At 37.1% G+C, this 17489-nt stretch overlaps 1 protein-coding gene across 2 annotated transcripts; it reads left to right on the forward strand.

The window, feature by feature from the left end:
* The first annotated feature begins 352 nt into the window (after window positions 1–352).
* LOC127423124 (pantothenate kinase 3-like) lies at window positions 353–16609 on the forward strand. 2 transcript variants are annotated; one of them, XM_051667197.1, is made up of 7 exons: window positions 353–874; window positions 2853–3205; window positions 3832–4085; window positions 7790–7966; window positions 8088–8211; window positions 8820–8945; window positions 10695–16609. In XM_051667197.1, the coding sequence occupies exons 1-7, from the start codon at window positions 595–597 to the stop codon at window positions 10752–10754; spliced, it is 1374 nt and encodes a 457-aa protein (XP_051523157.1). In that variant the 5' UTR covers window positions 353–594; the 3' UTR covers window positions 10755–16609. The 2 variants fall into 2 exon arrangements, with proteins under 2 accessions (XP_051523157.1, XP_051523158.1); XM_051667198.1 differs by lacking the exons at window positions 353–874; window positions 2853–3205; window positions 3832–4085 and adding an exon at window positions 4390–4437.
* Window positions 16610–17489: the final 880 nt, after the last annotated feature.

A 17489-nucleotide genomic window follows, 5' to 3' on the forward strand; every position in this document is an offset into this window, starting at 1 on the left:
TTGGGGCAATTTTGACCCGCAGACAACTTAATCATGCTCATGCAGCTTTATTTCACATCTGCCATAAATATATATTTTCTCTATTTCTGTGTCTTGTTATTCCTGTTTGTATAGCTTTGCCATAATAAAAAGGCCTCCTGAGTACAAATTGGATGCAAGTTTCCAGAGGCATTTGAACAAGACTGTCAGATGGAGTAATATTAATGAAGGCAACATAAAAACGACCGCACTGTGAGCTTTACAGACCTGTAGGATGCAGTAATGGTTAGTGGTGCAGTATTTAAGTAGGCTGCTCTTAAAAATGACGTTTCAGCAAAGGGAGTGGGGACATTTTCTTTAGTGACGTCGCATCTACCGGCTGTTTGACTCGGAAACAGGCACACAGCATGTGAAGGAGAAATGACCGACAGTGACCTCGAATAAGATGTTGAAGACCTACCCATTGTCTTCATCTCATCACAACACATCAGCATTTATGTAGAATTCGGAAAACAACGTTTGTAAATTTTAGAAACGCCTTCGAGACGTCGAGAAGAAAACGGAGTCGTTATACGCATTTAGTCTGTCTTCCGAGCGTTCACATTTACTGCGTAAATGATGGAAAATGTTAAAACATCCGATGACAACGGAACGACGCATTATACTAACGGTTTAGTGAACGGATTTCACAGTCCACCGTCCGGTAACGGGGACTGTATTTCTTGCGGTTCTAACGGAGGTGGTCTGGGTGGTACTGACAGTGGTTGTAACAGTAGCCATAATGGTATTGAAAAATCCCACCATCTTCATCAGGATCATGTACACAACACTGGTTCAACTGCGAAACGCTGCAGATTCAGAAGACGAGTGGATTCAGGAAAGAAGAACAGACCGCGTAAGTCGAGCTTTCAGAGTGTAATTCAGAGAACAATGACAGTTAACACAATATTGCGTGAAATTGTATTTTTGACGTGTGGTTTGTATAAAAAGGACCATAATTTAGGTAGATAATTATACCAGCGTAAAACGCTTAATTTTTCTTTGAGAGTCCTTCATATGTTGGATAAAAACACTGAAGAACCATAGCCGGATATTTAAAAATGGACGCATCAACATCACAAATTTAAGGTTATACCGCTGTACGTTAACATTTAATTTTTTTTTTAATGCTTTTTAGTATAAAGTTTGTTGTGAGGCACGAACTGTTGTTTTTTCTCTCTCTCTCTCATTAAGTAATTTTTAATATTTCTACCAACAACGAAAAAGGCGAGATTTTAAGTGCCATGTCCCGGAAGTAGCGAACCCCCTAAATTGTGTCATTATTTCTGGTTTTATTTAACCACTCTTCTCAATTTTAAAGAAGCAAATATGCCTCTTTGTGAAAGAAGACGGTCAAACACTTCAAGTCTGTGTTCACGTTCCAAAATTGCCTGTATTAAGAGGTTTATATGTTTTGAAAGACAGGCTATTTAGTGTTGTGAAATCAATGTGATGTTCGTTGTGCGGATTTCATTGGTCAGATCAGACGTAGGGGGTGTGGTCAAAACACGCCATATCTAAAGGACAAGCGTTCTCAACCAATGAGCGTGATGGAACACATAAAGGGGTGGGACAATCGCTCAGTATGAACGAACAGACTGTAGAGTTCTTGTAGAATGAACATAAAAAGTCAATAACACACCACCCAAGTGATATAAAACACACGTATTCTTCTGACGGCGACGCACACACTACAGTTAAGATTTGAATGATATATTTTATTTGATCGCTGCGTGGCTCAGTTTCAGATCCTGCCTGTCTTACCTGAAAGTATGAAGCTAATTGTAAAAAAGTCAGGTAACCTCTTATGTAATCATTTTAAATAATAATAAAAAAAGACAGTACAGGTTAGTTAGTAGTCAATGTTATGGTGTAAACAAACTTGAAATGATTTAGGCTTTTATTACGTTTTCTGTTTTATTGTTGAAATTAATTGCTCTACAACAGTTTTTGGTCCACCCTCTTAAGCAAGTAGTTGCAGTAATTGCACATTGCAGCATGCCCCTTGTATTCTTACCTGGAATCTAAAACAGTTAGTTACAGGTGGATTATATCAGTTGTTTTCCGATTTGCAAATTGTATATTGCATTGCTTTAAAACACACTGGCTTGTTTTTAGCCCGAATGCAGACCTAATCTGCTGTAACTTAATTTTTTGTCCATTAACTGCCTTATTGCCACTCTCTTCTTGGTGGCTGTGGAGTACTTTGCTCTCTGAGCCTCATGGCAAGGAGTACACACACCTTTCACCTACATGGACCATAGTAACATTATCATCATTGGTCTAAGCAAAGGCTAATCAATAGCCTAAGAAACTGCTTTCTCTCAAACACTTCAAAGCTATTCACTGATCTAAGATTTCTATGAGAAATACCCTTACTGATGTTATGTGATTAAGGAAAGACAAAAAAGCTAGTTGTGCTAAACATTTTTACTAGGAGATATTTATGCTAGAGATTACATTTCCGCAGTTAATGTTTAACTTTAATCTGAAGACAGCCTGTCTCTCTGAATCTCCAGGAAATCTCTTCAAAACTGCTGTTTTTGTCATACCAACAAAATGCCTCACAAGCTGCTGTGAAAAGACAGACATACCACAGCTCTCATAGTTATCTGCAATCAGACAAATAATCAGTCATGTATTTATTGCCCTCAGTGTCTGGTGACGGCTTGTAAGAATGTACAAATTCACTTAGGGATTAAATTGATAAAGATTGCAACACCAAATGCATTATTTAGTTTTGTTTTTGTAAAGTGTTATCTCACTCACACTCATTCACAGGTTCTGAAATAATAGTACAAATTACCATTTCTAAAAATTTATGTATTTTACAGCTTTTCCATGGTTTGGGATGGATATTGGAGGAACTCTAGTAAAGCTGGTTTACTTTGAACCCAAGGACATCACAGCTGAAGAAGAACAGGAGGAAGTCGAGAGCCTGAAGAGTATTCGTCGCTACCTGACCTCCAACGTGGCCTATGGCAACACAGGTATCCGTGATGTGCACTTGGAGTTGAAGAACCTCACCATGTGCGGCCGCAAAGGCAACCTGCATTTCATCCGCTTCCCAACACAAGACATGCACCGCTTCATCCAAATGGGCCGAGACAAGAACTTCTCCAGCCTGCACACCACACTGTGTGCCACGGGTGGAGGCGCATACAAATTTGAGGAAGACTTCAGAACAGTATGTGGTCCACTGAGGAAAGGCAACATTAAATAATCAGGCATGGAAATCCTGGAAATATCATGGAATTTTAAAATTGTGATTTCCAGGCCTGAAAATGTTATTGAAATTAATAAGATCTTTAGAAGTCATGGAAAATCCCATAAATTAATATACAATTATTGTATTTAGCTCTGCTCTAAATTATTTCATTGGCCAGATATTGCTCTTGTGTAGAGCTTATCTAGAGTTGTCTAATTTTTGTGCAAATATTTTTTGTATTTTTTTTATTTTTTATTAATTGTTTGAAATGGTTAACATGGTCTGAACGAATTGGTAGCCAATGGGTTTGAATCAAAATAATATTTAAAAAAAAAAATCTCTATTTAGTAATCGCAAATGACTGGAAAGTTCATGGAAATTCATTGGTCAAAAGTTGTGAAAACCTGTACATTGGGATTTAAAATTAAATGTAGATTAAATGTTGTTTTGTGAAAACATTTGTTGATCAGTAGCATGCTAGTGTTTTGCTGACATAATGATTCGCTATCTTACTATCACTTATCTTATTCCTTTTATCAGGATAAGGTTTGATATGACTCACCAGTCTCTCACAGTTGTGATCGTGTATTTTCTTCCTCTCCTAGGTGGCTGGTCTGGAGCTGCAGAAGCTGGATGAACTGGACTGTCTTATTCAAGGTCTGCTGTACGTTGACTCCATCGGGTTCAATGGGCATCCTAATTGTTATTTTTTCCAAAACCCTTCTGACCCTGAAAACTGTGTCAAGAGGCCATGTAGCCTGGAGAACCCCTTCCCCATGTTGCTGGTAAACATTGGCTCTGGAGTTAGCATCTTGGCAGTCTATTCCAAGGACAATTACAAGCGGGTCACTGGCACCAGGTAAATACCGTCTTCATCTTTTGCTTTTAGTTAAGCAAACAGAGTTACCCAGTAAAATGTTTTACCAGAATTCCTAAAGTACTGGCCTGTGAGGCAAATTCGGCCTGCGAAATACTTTCATATGGCCCTTCAAGTGTTAAAGTGTATCTTTAAATCCGGGCCACAAATCAGTTTTGACTTTCTGCATTTGGGTTTGATCTTTAATGTTATCCTGTCATTTTTTTTAATGGATTGTTCACCCAAAAATGAAAATTCTCTCATCATTTACTCACCCTCATGCCATCCCAGATGTGAATGACTTCATTTCTTCTGCAGAACACAAACAAAGATTCTGTAGGTCCACAATATGAAAGTAAGTGGTAGCCAAATCTTTGAAGCTCCAAAAAGCACATAAAGGCAGCATAAAAGTAATCCAGTTGACTCCAGTGGTTTAATCCATGTCTTCTGAGTTGATCCAGTCAGTTTTGGGTGAGAACAGACTAAAATATAACTCCTTTTTCACTATGATTTCAAGCTCGATTACACTTCCTAGCGCTTGACGCATACACAGAGTGCTAGATGGAGTGTAATCGAGCTTGAAATCATGATCGCCAAGAAGACTGCTGATGTCATGATTTATAGTGAAAAATGAGTTACATTTTGGTCTGTTCTCACCCAAAACCGAAAGAATGAGAGAATTCAACCCTTGTTTTCTGTTCGTTAAGGGTTTAAATGCTGTGTGTTAGGGGTCAGTTTTGACCCCTACACACTGTGTAATTTGTACCAAAATCATGAATGTTTTTTAAAACAGGTGTTGTATCACTAACTTTAAAGTTGTGAAGTTTTTGGGGGGGTTTGTGGTATTTATTTTAACCTTATTTACCTCTAAATTACCAAACAGCACCATGTATTTTTATATAAAATAATAACATTTAATGTTAAAGGTGCAGTATTTAAAATTTTTCATGTAATATTCACCTTTTTTTGCCAATGTGTGAACGGCTTGTAACGCAACTTAAAAAATGAGCCCTTCCCGGACTTCCTAGGTTGCCTATTAAAGCCTGTAGACTGATTTTCATGTGAAGAGAGCGGGTCACTTATGCCGGGAAAATCCAAAGGATGTGACGTTTATGCGCGCTCCTGAGAGCCTTGCCTCAGACAGTAGCCTCTCTTCCGCTATTCAACAGCATCAACAGACAGTCTGCAACACTAGGTAACGTTATCTTATAGATGGAATCCAGCAAACGTCTGGCTCCCAGCACAACACCAACTCCTACACAAACTCTAGCAAGCCAAAAAAACAAAACAAAAAACAAAACATTTATCTACTGCATCCCGTCTGGCTAAGCGGGAACGTGATCGCAGTCGAGTGAAAACTAGAGTGAACATCGGCAGGGCATTTGATTCCTGGACCATTGTTTGGTTTTGGGGATCAAAACCGTCCCTGAATTGGTGTTCTTTTTATTGGACAGGTAAGCTTACATAACTGCAAAGCATGTGAATTATAGTGCCATAAGGATTGATCTGTGTAATTTTAGCTAACTTGATCTTGCCTGCTAACGCTGACGAATTGCAAGCTACCTTGCTTCGTAACTTTCAAATAATTTAAACGATCTTCTCTTTATACTAAAAGTCAGGTATACAGGATAAATTTAAGCAAATACGCTGATTTCTTGATCGTAGTACAACATATGACATATAAAACATACAATAGTGCAACAGTAACAGTGCAACAGTAAACTGTCTGGTATAGTTCGGTAGTATGTAGCTGTATGTGTGTAACAGTATGCTATGTTAACTGATAAGTAGTTTTAGTTTAGTCTCAAAGTTTGTAGTAAAACAATCATAACTGTGTAATTTTAATTATGCTACCTCATCTGTCAGTATGATGCCGGTGGATCACGTTCAGTTTCTTTGTACGTTACATCATTGTTTTGGCCGATGCTCGCGTCCCTATGGAGTGTGTGCACGAGCGCGTGCACGAGCAACAGGTAGCTGGCTGCAGTTCACTAAACGGCCACAGGTGTCATTAATAACAAGGGTTTCTGAATCTTACATACTGCACCTTTAAATTCACTACACTTTAACAACATGCCACAATTTTATTCAGGGACATATAGTCATGCATTGGGGGCAGATTACTACCATCTGTTGGAGAGAAGAAGAAAAAATTTAGACATGAAATTACAACATATAACCAGCAGATGGCTACAGAGCTACTCATTTGCCAGATTGTTGCAAACTGATTTTTGTTTTCAGGTCTTATGACTAGTTATGCATTTAGAAATACAGTATGTTTAGACATTATCAAAGACATTAAAAATTCATAATTTTTGTCAAAGTGCGTGTGTGTGTGTGTGTGTTTGTTTGTGTGCGTGCGGTCAACTTCATTGTGGATGTGTAATGTCTCACCCTTTCATTTGTGTGTGTGTGTGTGTGTGTGTGTGTGTTCTTCATTGTGGATGTGTATTGGTCTCATGCTTTAATTTCTGCATGAAGTTTGTGTGTGTGTGTGTGTGTGAGAGAGAGTTGGTTTTTGTGGTTTATGGGGAGTTTTTTTAGGTTACTAACTAGTAATTACGAGGGTATTATGCTATAAATGTGGTTTATGAGGACATCCCTAGTGTCCCTGTAATTCAAACAGCTTAACAAACATACTAAATGTTTTTTTTGAAAATGTAAAAATGCCAAAAGGTTTCTATGAGGGTTAGGTTTAGGGGTAGGGTTAGGGTTGGGGGACAGAATACATAGTTTGTACAGTATAAAACTCATTACGTCTATGGAGAGTCCTTGTAATGATAGGAGTACCAACGTGTGTGTGTGTGTGTGTGTGTATGTGTGTATGTGTTATAGTATCACCCCTTCATTTCTGTGTGTGTGTGTGTGTGTGTTCTGCATTGTGGCTGATTTATTGGTTTTATTTGACAAATAAATAAAAAATAATGCAGAGTTTTATCGTCTCACCCATTAATTTCCAATGGGGGTCAAATTTGACCCCGAACACTGTTAATGTTAATTTTTTTTCCCCACACCACTACACCAACAGGATCAAGTTTTTGTGTGTGTGTGTGTGTGTGTGTATAGATGGTAAACGTAGGAAAAGCCACCAAGCCTCATCACATTTAGATGAAAGGAACCATGTTTTTTAAAGAAGCAAAGTTCAAAAGGGGTCAAAAAAGTCCCCATCAGAAGATTAGGGTTACATTTAAAGGATTGTTAAACAGTATAGCTTATTACATGCCTAAAACATGAATGTAAACAAGAAATTGTAGCCTAGTTGACAGCAAACAAGCCTGTGTGCTCACATCCATCCAAAAAGTTTGGGTACATGTGTGTGATAAATAGTACGCAAACTGCATAACATTGCCAATAACTTGGAATGTAAATAGTTAATATTCATATATTCATAATATTGCAATAACACTTGTATCTTTTGTAACTGTTCAACTGGCCCTTTAACTTTAAAGTCATGAAAGTAAAAAATGGTAACTCTGTTTAAGAGATTCTTTCAATCATTTACATATAGTCATTTAGCAGACACTTTTATCTGAAGCGACTTACAAATGAGGAATTTAAGTAATTTGTCATACAAATGCCTATAATATCTGCAATATTGCACTGCCAAGTAATAATGAACACATTATAAATAAAATGTAATAATTCTGAAGCACTGCAACATTCTTTAAACACAGTGACATTGATTTGTTCCATCGGTTGTGCTTCAGTCTAGGAGGTGGTACATTTCTAGGCCTGTGCTGCTTGCTGACTGGTTGTGAGACATTTGAGGAGGCCTTAGAGATGGCAGCTAAAGGAGACAGCACAAACGTGGACAAACTAGTGAAGGACATTTATGGTGGCGATTATGAACGCTTTGGTCTCCAGGGATCTGCCGTTGCATCCAGGTACAGACAGATTTACTAGTATTCGTATGTAAAAAAAAAAATAAAAAAATGTTTGTGATGAAGAAAACCAATTACATTTTTTTTTCTTTCTTTTTTTTCTCCTTTAATTTGAATCCTTTAGTTTTTGTCATATGATGAGCAAGGAGAAACGTGACAGTATAAGTAAAGAGGACCTGGCCAGGGCAACTCTTGTTACCATCACAAACAACATTGGCTCCATTGCTCGCATGTGTGCAGTGAACGAGGTTTGACAATTCATGCATAACTCTTTACAAAAGGTCATTTTTCACAAGCTGTAATTTTTTAATCCATATTTACAGCCACATTACTAGTTTAAAATTACATTGAAACTTGCACAAGTTTTTTTCAGTCCCTACAACCCTCTTGAACAAACAATATACAAACCATAAAGTCCATGGTGACAAAGATAGGGATGAACTCGGTGTGCTCTGGGCTTCTTTACAGTGTTGCCTTGTGGCATGGAGATCAAGCAGCATTGTACAGGGCTATCACAGCATACTGAAAAGCCGCAACATGGACTCTGGCACAGAATTGAATTACTAAACTTGTTTAACCTGGCATGTTTTCTTATTATAAATAGCTGGCGTGATGGTCATATGTTCAGTCTGAGAAAAAGTGAGGGGTTTTCCTATACTTGTTTATTAAATGTTTTGGTTGGCCAAGGTTCCCAAATTTAATTAAACGATTATAAAGCAAACTTGTTTTGTTTAGTTTTTTTCCAAAGATGCTGTGGCATACAAGAACATGTGAAAAATTGATAAATCATAATGTATTCCACAAATTCGGACTGCAACAAACATTTTCACTGTATCTTTTATTTCATTGCTTTTAGAAAATTGATAGAGTGGTTTTTGTTGGGAATTTCCTTCGAATCAACACAGTATCCACTAAGCTGCTAGCCTATGCCATGGACTTCTGGTCTGACGGACAACTAAAAGCCCTTTTCTTAGAACATGAAGTAAGTCTTTTTTTTCTTTTTGTACCTCTTTCTGTTTCTGCTCAATGTTAGAGCCACTTGCTCTTATGTTTGTCCATCTAAGAATTTTCAATAGGCCAGTTAATCAGCAAACATCAGCCAATAACCACCCGCTTTCTGATTAACAGAAGCGTTAGGTCCCCCTTGTATTTGTTTTGAAATCTACCCACAGACTTGTCAATAGATAATGTAGATCTTTTGTTTTCAAATATTGTGAATTTTGAGTTACTACTGTATAAAGGAATTAATAAAATCATGTAATATCATCAAAGTCTATGTCTTTATCTAGATAGCAGACAGTGGGGAAAAATAAGTGCAAGATAATTAAATGCAAGTAACCATAAAATTGTTCAAATTTTAATAGCATAATAATTTTTTCATCAACTTTTATGGAGGAGAAAATGCTTCTCATATCCTCTGATAACATTAAAGGTTGTGCATCCAATCAAACTCTATGGTATTTTGATGTAAATGTATCCGTCACTTGGTAGAAGCTAGCCATATTAGGCAGATGCCAATATGGACAAGTGTCATGACATGCAATCATCATCAAAAAACATGAACAAAGTGCACAAGGTAAAAGATAGTATGACCCAGATTACATTAAATATGTGTTATGTTTGGTACTGTGTTGGGTCACTACTTAACGTCACATGTGTAATAAGGATCCTGAAATAAAACCAGTTGAGAACCACTGCTCCAGCTATCAGCGTAATTCTTTGAAAAACCCTTATTGATTGACTGTTAGTCCTCTACAAATTCCATCTTACCAGATCTGAGCATGTTATTGAAAGTGTTTACATGCATGATCTTACTTCAGTTATGCTTAATAACCCAACAATGTCTAATGTCATGTAAACAACTTAAACCTTGTTCTTTTATGGGGAAAAGATCATAAACTGTTTAAGCAAAAACGTTCTACACATATTTTTTTCCCATTATCCCATATAAACCCCTATACCAACATTCTGGCAGCTTTTCCACACTGTTAACTCTAATAAGTTAGCAGAGCTCAAACAATTTAAGGCAATCAGTTTAAAATGTTATAAGTTAATAAGCCCCCAAGTTTAAGTTAATAGAACTTTCAGATTTTTATTCTGTACTACACATGCATGTTAATTGCTCTTAACTTGAAATATTGAGAAAGCTAACTGAAACGTTTTAATGACACTTAACTTTAAATCAAACTCTTTGTCTGAACTTAAAATTACCATGTCAGCTCAACTAAATACTTCAAGTAGAGGAAACCTAACTAGCTAGTACTAGCTAGAAATAGCTAGTTCAGTGAATGCTAACATGCTGAATGCATGCTAATTGGAAACACTATGCTAAGATTAGCAAAGCAATTGCTCAAAGAGTAAAGTTTAAGTTCCTTTAAATTTAAAAAGACAAGTTCATTAAACTCAATACAATGAAACGATTTAGGTTACTTAAAAGGTGACAGTTTTGTGAACTCAAAAGAAAGAGACATTTCTAAATACACCTCATTCCCTACTCAAAACATTTAATTATTTTGAGCTTTATGGTTTACAGTGCAATGTGTTTATGTCTTTTGTGCATGTCTGTTAAACGATTTGACATCAAAACCAAAGAAAAAACAGAATTAAAAATGTCACAAACATGGTTTTGTTGCGTTGATTTGTTTGAACGGGAAGCTTGTTGATAGTTATCAGTTATTATATTTTTGTGCATGTAATTGCACACAATTTATGCTCTGCTGCTCCACTCCAGGGTTATTTTGGAGCTGTTGGTGCCTTCCTTGAGCTACTAAAGATGACTGAAGACTTCTAAGACACTGAAGATATCCCAGCCTTCAAACCAGAAGCTGCTGTAAGATTTCAGGAAAGCCACATCCCCTAATAAGGAAAAGCCATTAATAATGTGACCGAGTTTCCATTTCCCTTCAAATCATCAACACCTTCACCCTTCTATTGCTGACCCATGTCCATGCTCGTGACTAAGAGGAGGTGGCACAGAAACGGAGCACAGTTTTCAGTGTGTGATGAGCTGCACCTCATACTAACTGCCTCGCCACCACTGTTATAAATCCAGCATAGTGTCTCCTTTGCCAAGACCTGTGTACTGATGATTTGAGGGGATGATGATTAAGGATACTAATTATAATGTCTGTGTCCTTCCCCACTCCCTATTTGTTAGCTTTATGCAAATAATCGTAATGGTATAGAGGTTAGTTTTATCTCTATTTGTGGTACAGTCTGCTATATAAAGACGAAAATGCATGTTTTGCTACAAACTTCCCCTTCTAAACAAATTTGGTTGACCTTTTTAAAGGTTTTTGAGCTGCAAATTGTGTGATCAGATTTATTAAGTAAACACCACATATATAACGAGCCATTTATGAAGTACTTTGCTCGCCCTCTTCTAGTCGCAGAAAAGTGTTCATTATGTCTGTGTTACAAGTGTTGTTATTATTAAGCGTACAGTAATTTTGGACTCTCAAGTGTAAGTCTGAATTCATCAGAAATCCTTTTCAAATGCCAACTGAATTTAAAGGTGAAGTGTGTAATTTATGCGCCACTAGTGTCACCAAATGGAATAGAAAAAAGAATGTTTTCAAAAAGGTTTCCTAGAACACTCCCCTTTGATATTGGTCGAACAAACAAATGTTTGGATGGCGCAACAGAGCCACAGTGTTTACACTATTCGGGGGTATAAACCTATGAATGGCTTGCCTGTCTACGCGCATTCAGCTGGGATAGGACAAAGTATTTTAACACAGAATTACAAAAATGACTCACATTAGCTTTAAGTAGTTTTTCATTTTATTTTTTTATTTTTTTATTTTTTTCATTTTAAAACGTTCAGAACTGGAAATGACAGGAAGACCTATTTTATCTTTGCTGGACCTTGTTTGATTAGTTGATTGTTGATGACAAGAGTAGCTGTGGTTTCTAATATATCTTTACCTCTTGACTGGCATGTCTAATGAACAGAGAACTTATGCACCTGAGCTGAAACTGATTGTGTTGGGACCAAATTGTCAGTGTTGACTGGAGAACAGTATATATGTTCATCAGATACAGAATTCTCATAGTTCACTACATAAGGTTCTGCTCTGTGATTTTTGGGTTTAACAATCCCTAATGCTGAGATTTCTCTGACCTGTTACCAATTCCCCTTATCCTTTGTATATACACTGTAGTAGATATTTAGTCGTTTTGTTTTTGAACATTTGCACAAACCGTAACTGAATCATATTCATGTCATGCAATGATCTCAAGTTTCATGCGAGACTGCTAACTAGTCTTTCAAATGCCTTCATCCTTCAAACATTTTCAGCTTATACATGGCATTGTCTATAACTGAAAATATTTTGCCTTATCACATTTTTGTCACATATCAACATGAGAGATCCACTTTATGCTTAAACAACTTTTTGTAACTCTTTCTTTTAATACTGGACAGATATGGGGTTAAAATGTACCTCAGTGACATTAAGTTGGGACTGACTGAAGGCTCCATATTCTTGTTCAGAACTAGAGCTGCGCGAAACAAGCGTTCCTAAAATTGGAATTAGGAATTCTAAAAAAGCTACTCCAGTCAACATAATCTGTCTAAATATGTCAGATCAGAAAACAAAAGCACTTCCAAGAAATAAATGTATTGCTTTTGAGGACCCTTTGAGCCACATCATGTCAGCAATTACATATATCATCATTTGGCCCCAATACTATGAATTCAAAAGATGTTAATTCCTTTATTTTTAACAGCACTGAGAAAGTACGCAGTTCTTCAGTTTGCAAGCTTCATTGCACTTAGATTTTGTAGTGTTATTTTTTGATCATTAGGAATGAAAGCAAGACCAAGATTCTTAACAGAAGTAATATTTCCAGTAGAGGTCGACCGATAGTGGATTTTGCAGATACCAATAACGAAGGTGGTGGGAAAGGCTGATAACCAATTCATTAGGCCAATAGTTTTTAAAATAGATTTATAGAATGTCACATCGTATTCTTTTGGTGGGCACAAAAAAAGAGTCCAAAATGAATGCAATTCCAGATGTGGATTATTGTTCAACCAAAATCCCAATAATAATCAGAAAAAATTCAGATTTGATGCATAACATGGGACTTTTATACAGGTGCATCTCAATAAATTAGAATGTCGTGGAAAAGTTCATTTATTTCAGTAATTCAACTCAAATTGTGAAACTCGTGTTTTAAATAAATTCAATGCACACAGACTGAAGTAGTTTAAGTCTTTGGTTCTTTTAATTGTGATGATTTTGGCTGACATTTAACAAAAACCCACCAATTCACTATCTCAAGAAATTAGAATACATCATAAGACCAATAAAAAAACATTTTTAGTGAATTGTTGGCCTTCTGGAAAGTATGTTCATTTACTGTATATGTACTCAATACTTGGTAGGGGCTCCTTTTGCTTTAATTACTGCCTCAATTCGGCATGGCATGGAGGTGATCAGTTTGTGGCACTGCTGTGGTGGTATGGAAGCCCAGGTTTCTTTGACAGTGGCCTTCAGCTCATCTGCATTTTTTGGTCTCTTGTTTCTCATTTTCCTCTTGACAATACCCTATAGATTCTCTATGGGGTTCAGGTCTGGTGAGTTTGCTGGCCAGTCAAGCACACCAACACCATGGTCATTTAACCAACTTTTGGTGGTTTTGGCAGTGTGGGCAGGTGCCAAATCCTGCTGGAAAATGAAATCAGCATCTTTAAAAAGCTGGTCAGCAGAAGGAAGCATGAAGTGCTCCAAAATGTCTTGGTAAACGGGTGCAGTGACTTTGCTTTTCAAAAAACACACTGGACCAACACCAGCAGATGACATTGCACCCCAAATCATCACAGACTGTGGAAACTTAACACTGGACTTCAAGCAACTTGGGCTATGAGCTTCTCCACCCTTCCTCCAGACTCTAGGACCTTGGTTTCCAAATGAAATACAAAACTTGCTCTCATCTGAAAAGAGGACTTTGGAACACTGGGCAACAGTCCAGTTCTTCTTCCCCTTAGCCCAGGTAAGACGCCTCTGACGTTGTCTGTGGTTCAGGAGTGCCTTAACAAGAGGAATACGACAACTGTAGCCAAATTCCTTGACATGTCTGTGTGTGGTGGCTCTTGATGCCTTGACCCCAGCCTCAGTCCATTCCTTGTGAAGTTCACCCAAATTCTTGAATCGATTTTGCTGGACAATCATAAGGCTGCGGTTCTCTCGGTTGGTTGTGCATCTTTTTCTTCAACACTTTTTCCTTCCACTCAACTTTCTGTTAACATGCTTGGATACAGCACTCTGTGAACAGCCAGCTTCTTTGGCAATGAATGTTTGTGGCTTACCCTCCTTGTGAAGGGTGTCAATGATTGTCTTCTGGACAACTGTCAGATCAGCAGTCTTCCCCATGATTGTGTAGCCTAGTGAACCAAACTGAGAGACCATTTTGAAGGCTCAGGAAACCTTTGCAGGTGTTTTGAGTTGATTAGCTGATTGGCATGTCAAAATATTCTAATTTTTTGAGATAGTGAATTGGTGGGTTTTTGTTAAATGTGAGCCAAAATCATCACAATTAAAAGAACCAAAGACTTAAACTACTTCAGTCTGTGTGCATTGAATTTATTTAAAACACGAGTTTCACAATTTGAGTTGAATTACTGAAATAAATGAACTTTTCCACGACATTCTAATTTATTGAGATGCACCTGTATATAAACAAGCCCAAAACACTCCAGGGACACTTATTTTGAAAATACGAAACGATGAAAAAACTATCAGCATCTATTGGCTTAGATTTTTGCAGATAACCGATAGTTCCAAAAAGCAACTGTCTTCACTGATTAATCGGTAAAACCGATATATCGGTCTACCTCTAATTTCCATGTAGAATACTATCAGAATGCAATTTTTATTGGAGGCTTTACTTATTTTGTGTTGGAAGTATTAACAGTGATACTGTAATGTGCGTACTGAAACTATTAAGTATTCACCAGCTACTGTAACTCAACAATAGACCTGTGCTGACAATAAAGTGTCTTCTAGATGCTATTAAAGGGTTAGTTTATCCAAAAAGGAAAATCTCGTTTGACTAACTTTCGTGGAATACAAAAAATAGAGGCAGAATTTTAATCTCAATGGTGATTGAGGTCAACAGTCTGCCTAACTTCTCCTTTTGTTATCCACAACAGTAATAAAGTAATACGCATTTGGAACAACTTTAGTCCACCTAAAGTTGTTCCAAATGCGTATGACTTTAATTCTGTTGTGGATAACAAAAGGAGATATTAGGCAGACTGTAAATGATGACAGAATTTTCATTTTTGGTTGAACTACCCCTTTAACATCTGCAACAGCAAATTATGCACAATGCCTCTATGTCTTGATGCCACTTACTGGATACAAAAATTGAACATACACTAGATGTTGTTTGCCTCTTTCATCTCTTTGATTTATGCGTTACTTCCTCTGCTCAATCCTTAGAATTGCCTTATGCAGTGGGGTGCCATTTTGACTTTGGGTGTCTAGATGATGCACAATGGCACCCCAACATCTCTCTGAGCCACAAAAGTACCTTCCAAGTGTAATGGGGTGCCTTTAACTGATAGAGACAAGGCTTTATCTCTGTGTCCTCTTTGTTGTTGCTAATGCTACATCCAGATGCCGCTGTATCCATTAATCATAACCTTGTATTTGAGGAGTGTTTTGTTTGTGTTGCTTTTTTTTATTAGACATGCCACAGCAGACTAAATGCATGTGTCGGTACATTGTATTTTAACTGAGCCAATGCAAAGCATGCAAGCGACTGAAAAAGTGTGTCTATTCCTTTGGCCCTTAGATGGTTCACTCCATCTAATGTAGTCCAAATACCTTTTGTTTCAGGTTCTGTTCATGTAAACCAGCGTAATGCCTGGATCGTGTGTCAGCGCATTTTCATTCCTCACACTAATTGTCAAATTCTACGAAACCTGTTAGAACCTGTCTTTTCTTTCATACAAACATTGTATTCTATTCTATTTGAAAGCCATTTTTCTAAACTTGCTCTAAAGCATGCTCTAAACTATTAATGCTAAATCATCATTACAAGTTAACTGTCAGCTTTTTCAAGAGCTAAATTGTATGTTTCTAAATCAGTTAATTATATGTGAAATTCCATGCTAATAATCCGCATTAATGACCTCAGTCTTCTGACAAATTTGTCTCGTGGATGTGATCTGAAAGAGTATGTATAATTCCATAATGAAAAGTCCATTGTTTTTAGTTCCATTCTTAGTGTTCAGGCAAATTTACATATGAATTACAAACAGTATCAACATGCAATTAAGTGTATTTCTTATAATATAACATTTGGTGTTGATCGCAGAGGGGCCCCTGATTTATTTATGCCTCCTAATAAACAGTTTGCATTACTGGCTCTGAAATTCATGTCACAAGATTGTTGGTGTCAGTTTTATTGAACTAAAGCTAACTTCATTTGTCAATAAACTAATTTGTAAATACCTAATAAATGTGTTAATTAATGAAAATAGTTTATTGTTGGGTGTTTCTTTAACTTCGGCACTTACAGCACTGTGAACCTCTAGAAAATGTTTTACACTCTCACTCATTTTTTTTTTCTTTTCTTTTCTACAATGTCCAACAGTGTATGTGCATGCTCATTAAAAAGTATTCTGCTTGATTTTTCATTGTTTTTATCAAACCACTTTTCATCTCAATTATGCTGTTGTGCACTGACACTTTTTTTCTACTTTAACAAGCACACTAACTTTTGAAATTACTTATTAGCAGCTAAATTGTTTTGTGTTGTGGAAATGACGCCACAACTGTGGGAGAGTACAATTTTTTTTACTATTATATAATTTGTTTTCACACAATAAAGATTGAAATAGTTTATTTATTTATTTATTATTTTCTCCCCAATTTGGAATGCCCAATTCCCAATGTGCTCTAAGTCCTTGTGGTGGCGTAGTGACTCGCCTCAATCTGGGTGGCGGAGGACGAATCTAAGTTGCCTCCGTGTCTGAGACCGTCAATCCACACATCTTATTACGTGGCTTGTTGAGCGTGTTACAGCAGAGACGTAGCACGTGTGGTGGCTTCACGCTATTCTCCACGGCATCCACGCACAACTCACCACACCGAGAGTGAACCACATTATAGCGACCACGAGGAGATTACCCCAACGTGACTCTACCCTCCCTAGCTCACTCCCACTCCCTCACTCAGCACGCCCTGGATTCAAACTCACGACTCCAGGGGTGATAGTCACCGTCTTTACTCACTGAGCTACCCAGACCCCGAAATAGTTTGTTTATTTAACTTTTTGTTTGGATTGTCAGTTTTAAACATGTTATAGTTTGTATTTTTATAACAAATCTTCAGAGTTCAATATTGAAAGTCCAGGGACAAGACTAAAATAATAAAGCCTATAAATGAAAGGCATTTTAAAAGCACCAATATGACCTTCATATTTATATATATAAAAAAAGTTTAAATTTTTTAGAGCACGCAAATTTTTGAAAAGACTTTATTAGGGGCAAAATTGTTTCGTTTGGTGG

This window comes from Myxocyprinus asiaticus, chromosome 32 (assembly GCF_019703515.2).
Source record: "Myxocyprinus asiaticus isolate MX2 ecotype Aquarium Trade chromosome 32, UBuf_Myxa_2, whole genome shotgun sequence".
Taxonomy (NCBI): domain Eukaryota; kingdom Metazoa; phylum Chordata; class Actinopteri; order Cypriniformes; family Catostomidae; genus Myxocyprinus; species Myxocyprinus asiaticus.